The 5720-nt window shown below is 35.4% G+C and overlaps 1 protein-coding gene across 1 annotated transcript; it reads left to right on the top strand.

The window, feature by feature from the left end:
• Window positions 2188-4873, top strand: LOC109834666 (protein FAR1-RELATED SEQUENCE 5-like). The gene is made up of 5 exons (XM_020402697.1): window positions 2188-2210; window positions 2313-2726; window positions 3789-4196; window positions 4284-4555; window positions 4671-4873. The coding sequence occupies exons 1-5, from the start codon at window positions 2188-2190 to the stop codon at window positions 4871-4873; spliced, it is 1320 nt and encodes a 439-aa protein (XP_020258286.1).

Below are 5720 nucleotides of genomic sequence, written 5' to 3'. Positions count from 1 at the left end.
GAGAAATTAAACAAAAAGTAGCAATACGTTAATCGCAACATGATCTCCAGTGCCCTTTACGTTATTGATATCAATAGCATTTCTAAATTGAATCTTACAAAACCTCTAGTCCACATTCAAGAGCCGTACCTTAAAGTGCACCACGTCTCTAAGCTATTTTAAGCCTGACGCCCCCCACCCCAACCCAAAAAAAAGAAAAAATTCCTAATGAGTGTCGTACTACACTCCCGTAATTGTCCCATGAACCGGCTTCCATCCAACTATGTTCTAATCTCTATGAAGTCTTCTGGTATAGCCAAGAAGTATAATCACCAACTGACAAATTAAACATGTAGCATTGAGAAAAATAAACATCTACATTAAAGAGTATAGAATCGCCTCAGGAAAATCATGTCTATAGATTAAGCTGAAGTATAAGCTGCATTTTGAGTGGAATTAAATTGCACAGAAACCTAAAAGGAATATGGATAGAAAGTATGCCATTGGACTTCAGGTTATAAGAACTACACTTTTAAAAACAACAACAGAAGGAGAGTATGAATGAAAACTAAAAGATTACATTGACATAATACATGGAAATGCATACTGAATGCAAGAGGGATTGTCTCTGGACCATTATAACACTAGGTGAGTTTAGGAGGTATGTATGACTCACCAGACCACCTTTCAGTTGCCATTTTTGTTTCCGATTGTTTCTTGTTTATTTTGGCTTAGTTTAGTTTCTGCTTCTTTGTTCTTGGGTTTGTTTCGTTAAGTCCTTATAATGAAACACGGGGCTAGTTTACTCTCACTCAGAAAATGTCTCACCAGAATAATTGTTAAATGAATTTTGATTAAGCAGCTTGTAACATGTGAACAAAGCACATAAGTCTGTTAAAGAAAGTTCAAACTAAAGTAAAGAGTTCAAATCACTTTGAGTTTATTAGTTTCTCAAGGTATCCATCATCTACTTCTTACTTCGTTATCTATGCATGAGCTGCTCTGATTGGTTATGCCTTCATGATCACGTTTGCTATATCCACTCCCAAACAGTAATTTTGGGAGTTGGATTGCCGAAAATGCCCTTTTATTACCACCGGACTCCGTGTCCGGTGTGCAATAAATTTTTTTTAAATATTTTCGGCCACCGGACTTGGTGTCCGGTGTGCATTGATTTGCTTTTTTTAATTATTACTGCCACCGGACTCCGTGTCCGGTGTGCTTTATATTTTTTTTTAATTGTTCGCCCACCGGAAGCAACACATTCGAACGAGGCATGAAAATGTGGTGAAAACGGTAGAAAAATCATTAATAGTTTTCATAAAAATTTTTTGAGAACATATATAAATGTTGGTTTAATTTTAATATAATTGGAAGTTGGTGAAAATGTGGTGAAAACGGTAGAAAAATTTAAGTCAGTCAAATGTTGGTTTAATTTTAATATAATTGGAAGTTGGTGAAAATGTGGTGAAAACGGTAGAAAAATTTAAGTCAGTCAAAGGCTGTTTGCCTCGGTCAGTGAGCTTTCAGAAATTCGAAGTCCGGTAGCCACTAACCGGATTGCGAATTTTTATGGTGTCCGGTTGGCTTCGAATTCCGATTTCGAATTTTTATAACAATTTTCATTTCCAATACAATTTACACAAATTACATAAAATCGTTTTTTTCAAAAATAAATTACACCACTCAGAATTTTTTACTAATTTGATTTGAGCACTCAGAATGTCAAAATTGATTTTGACCCCTTAGATTTTTACCTATAAAAAGGCCAACAATTTAAGTTTTTCAAATCACAATCACAACTCAAACACTCACAACTCAAACACTTACAATTATAATCACAAACAATATGAATTCTGGAGATTACAACTACATAAATCTTGATGAAGTTGAATTCGTCATCGACGAAACACAAAGTGATCCATTCCAGGATCATAGTTCATATGTAGAGTTTGAAGACATTTCAACCGATTTCGGTAATCCGGAAGGAGGTTTTGCTAGTAGAGAGGACATGGATGCTCATGTAAGATATGTTGCTGGCTTGAGGAACGTTACTTTGGCAATTCGTGATTCGAAGGGAAAAGACGGCCGACGGCCCAAAGTTCGATATTTATGTAGCCAAGGTGGCTGATACAGACCAAAAAAGGTTACTGGAACTAGGTCCACTAAAACGACAAAAAATAATTGTCCATTTTGGTTGTGGACGGAATGGAGTACCCTGGAGGGCGCTGGTACTTTGAAGTCCGGGAGGGGAGACACAACCATCCATTCCCGTCTCATGCTATGGGATCTCGTTTAGGTAAAATATCCCCTATTTAACTTGAAGTTATTAGGGAGCAAGAGAATTTTAATTTAAGCCCGAGTAATATATTGGCGTCCATGAAAAGGGCTGATCCGGAGAACAAATCGTGTCAGAAACAAGTTTACAATGCTGTCAGTAAGGTGCGTGCCCAGAAAAGAGAAGGTCGGACCCCGATGAATAATTTCATCCATTTACTCAGGCAATTGAACTACATGTACGACGTTCGGACTGCTGATGAATCTTCCGAACTTGGAGATATTGTTTTCTGCCACCCGGCTTCTTTTGTGATGGTGAATGCATATCCGGAAGTCATGATGATTGATTGTACGTACAACACCAATGAGTATGACATGCCTCTACTAGAAGTGGTCGGTGCAACAAGTACGGACAAAACGTTCACTATCGCCTACGCATTCATGCGAAATGAGAGACAAGAAAACTACAGGTTTGTGTCTTAATGAATTTTAATTTTTGTCATATGTTTAAATTTAAAATTGTTAATTAACATTATTTAGTACAATTGTTTGTCAATGTTATGAATAATGTTAAATTGAATATTTAGGAGGAGTTAATATTGTTATGAACATTATTAGTATTGTTTAATTAGGAGTTATTATTTTTATGAACATTATTAGAATTGTTTAATTAGGAGGAGTTATTATTTTTATGAACATTATTAGAATTGTTGAATTAGGAGTTATTATTTTTATTGGAATATTATTAGTATTGTTTAATTAGGAGTTATTATTTTTATGAACATTATTAGAATTGTTGAATTAGGAGGAGTTATTATTTTTATGAACATTATTAGAATTGTTTAATTAGGAGGAGTTATTATTTTTATGAACATTATGTATTGTTTAATTAGGAGTTATTATTTTTATGAACATTATTAGAATTGTTGAATTAGGAGTTATTATTTTTATTGGAACATTATTAGTATTGTTTAATTAGGAGTTATTATTTTTATGAACATTATTAGAATTGTTGAATTAGGAGTTATTATTTTTATTGGAACATTATTAGTATTGTTTAATTAGGAGTTATTATTTTTATGAACATTATTAGAATTGTTTAATTAGGAGGAGTTATTATTTTTATGAACATTATTAGAATTGTTTAATTAGGAGGAGTTATTATTTTTATGAACATTATTAGAATTGTTGAATTAGGAGTTATTATTTTTATTGGAACGTTATTAGTATTGTTTAATTAGGAGTTATTATTTTTATGAACATTATTATATTGTTATTTTTTTATTGTTATATTGTTTAATTAGAACTTATTATAGTATTATTAGGAGTTGTTACTGTTATGAAAATTATTATATTGTTTAATTAGGACTTATTATAGTATTATTATTGTTATTAACATTGTTATTGTAGTATTGTCATTAATATTGTTATTATGTTAATTTGTTGTTATAAATTACAATTGACAATTATTTAGTACAGTTATTTTGTCCTACGTTTAAATTTAAAATTATTAATGTTATATTATTTTGCAGGTTTGTGTTACAGTTTATCCGTACTTTGTTCGTTAGCCAAGTGACACCTAATGTCATTGTAACAGACCGAGATTACGCCTTGATGCATGCTGTCGAGTATGTTTTCCCGGAATCCAGGCATCATTTGTGTCGCCGTCACATTGAGCAATGCGTGCTACAACGAGCACTGCAGCAACCTGGTTTTTTAAAAGAGGCGGCAGAAGGATTTAAATTTCGTTGGAATTGGGCGATAAGTGCACCGACCATAGATGACTTTAATGATAGATGGGGACGTCTGGCAGCACATTACTCGAGTTGGGGAGCATTGCTGAACTACTGCATTGACACATGGATTAGTCTGCATTCCCAAAAAATCCTGTCAGCTTACATCGACCATTATTTTCACTTCGGAAGCTACACAACAAATAGGTAAGCCTTGTGAGATTTACATGACTAAATAATCGTTACATGTAGTCAACATTAATAATTAATATTCAAGTTCAATTGGTAATGCAGGGTCGAAGGAGAAGATCATCGCGTCAAACGACATTTAGATGGTGGTCGGTACACATTCGATACCATACTGGAGAAACTTCACAAGGTGATGGAAGGCCAAATCTGTGAGATTAAGAAAGTAGCGAGAGTTAACGCTACTAAATCCAACACAGACACCCTTGGAGATACGTTGTTTGTTAATCTGAACAGATCAATCACGTTTAAAGCATTCGGCCTCATAAGGAAAGAAATGCAAGTTTTACAAGAAATGGGTCAGGATCCAACAACGTGTGGTTGCTACCTAAGGAGAACTCATGGTCTACCGTGCGCACATGAGCTTCAGTACTACATCATAAATGGGTATAGCATTCCGTTGGATCAAATACATGATTATTGGAAAAAAGTTAGATATTCAGTTTCTAATATTTCCTAATGATGCCGCGGATGGATCCCCGACTCCACCAAATCCAGTGAGGAGGGCGTTGTTCGAAGAAGTCCCTGATATTACTGCACCTCCTACTGCTAAAAAGAAAACCAAGGGTAAAAAGCTCTCTAGTCTCCGTGTACCTTCGGCGTGGGAGAGGGTTGTGAAACAAGAAAACCAAGGGTAAAAAGCTCTCTAGTCTCCGTGTACCTTCGGCGTGGGAGAGGGTTGTGAAACAGTGCGGATTTAAAAAGTCTCCAAACAAAAAGGTAATACTACATAACTTATGAATTTTTATATTTGAAAATTATGATTTATATTAGTTACTAATTTATTATTCTCAATTTAACATTGTCAACCTATGCATTTGTAAAGGGCCCTGGACGTGTTGCTTCTATCTCTGCATCACAGGGGAGTCCAATGAGCACATCCCAACGTACGGGGCCACCAGTATCACCATCTTCTCCAAATACATCATGCTCAAGGCCTCCAATGTTAACCCCTTCTTCCAAAGGCACCACGTTCATCTTTAAGAATTCTGTATTTGAGAGAGAATTCACGCCCTACATTAGAAAATACATAGATCAATGCACAGATGTAGCGGCAGACGAAAATTGTGGATTTAGAGCGGTGGCTCTAGCAATTTACGGAACAGAAGATGATTGGGTTAAAGTTAGACAAGACTTAATAGCAGATCTACAGATTAGAAGCGCCTTGTACGCTTGAATCTTAGGTGGGAGGAGTGCGAGGAGTTCTAATGTGACTAATCTCATCCAATCGATTGCTCACTACCATGGACCAACGGATGATGATTACTGGATGGCGGTACCGGATTGCGGTCACGTAATTGCAACAACATATAATGTTGTTTTCATGACATTCAGTGAACATGGAGGAAATACTTGTCTGCCAGCGATATTAGATGAAACACAAGGACCTCCAACCCGAAAGGTGGTGTGCGGACATCTTAGCAATGATCATTGGATTTTGGTAAGAAAATTACACTAGTCGACGATCATATAAACAAGTTGAAT

The sequence above is a fragment of the Asparagus officinalis genome, chromosome 3 (assembly GCF_001876935.1).
Source record: "Asparagus officinalis chromosome 3, Aspof.V1, whole genome shotgun sequence".
In the NCBI taxonomy this organism is placed as follows: domain Eukaryota; kingdom Viridiplantae; phylum Streptophyta; class Magnoliopsida; order Asparagales; family Asparagaceae; genus Asparagus; species Asparagus officinalis.
Note: the sequence above shows the minus strand (reverse complement) of the source record. Positions and strands in the feature narration are given on the sequence as shown.

Coding starts and splice junctions, on each gene's coding strand:
- LOC109834666 (XM_020402697.1), top strand. CDS start 2,188: ATGGAGTACCCTGGAGGGCGCTG. Junction 2,211..2,312: donor GAGTACCCTGGAGGGCGCTG/GTACTTTGAAGT, acceptor TGAAGTTATTAG/GGAGCAAGAGAATTTTAATT. Junction 2,727..3,788: donor GAGAGACAAGAAAACTACAG/GTTTGTGTCTTA, acceptor ATTATTTTGCAG/GTTTGTGTTACAGTTTATCC.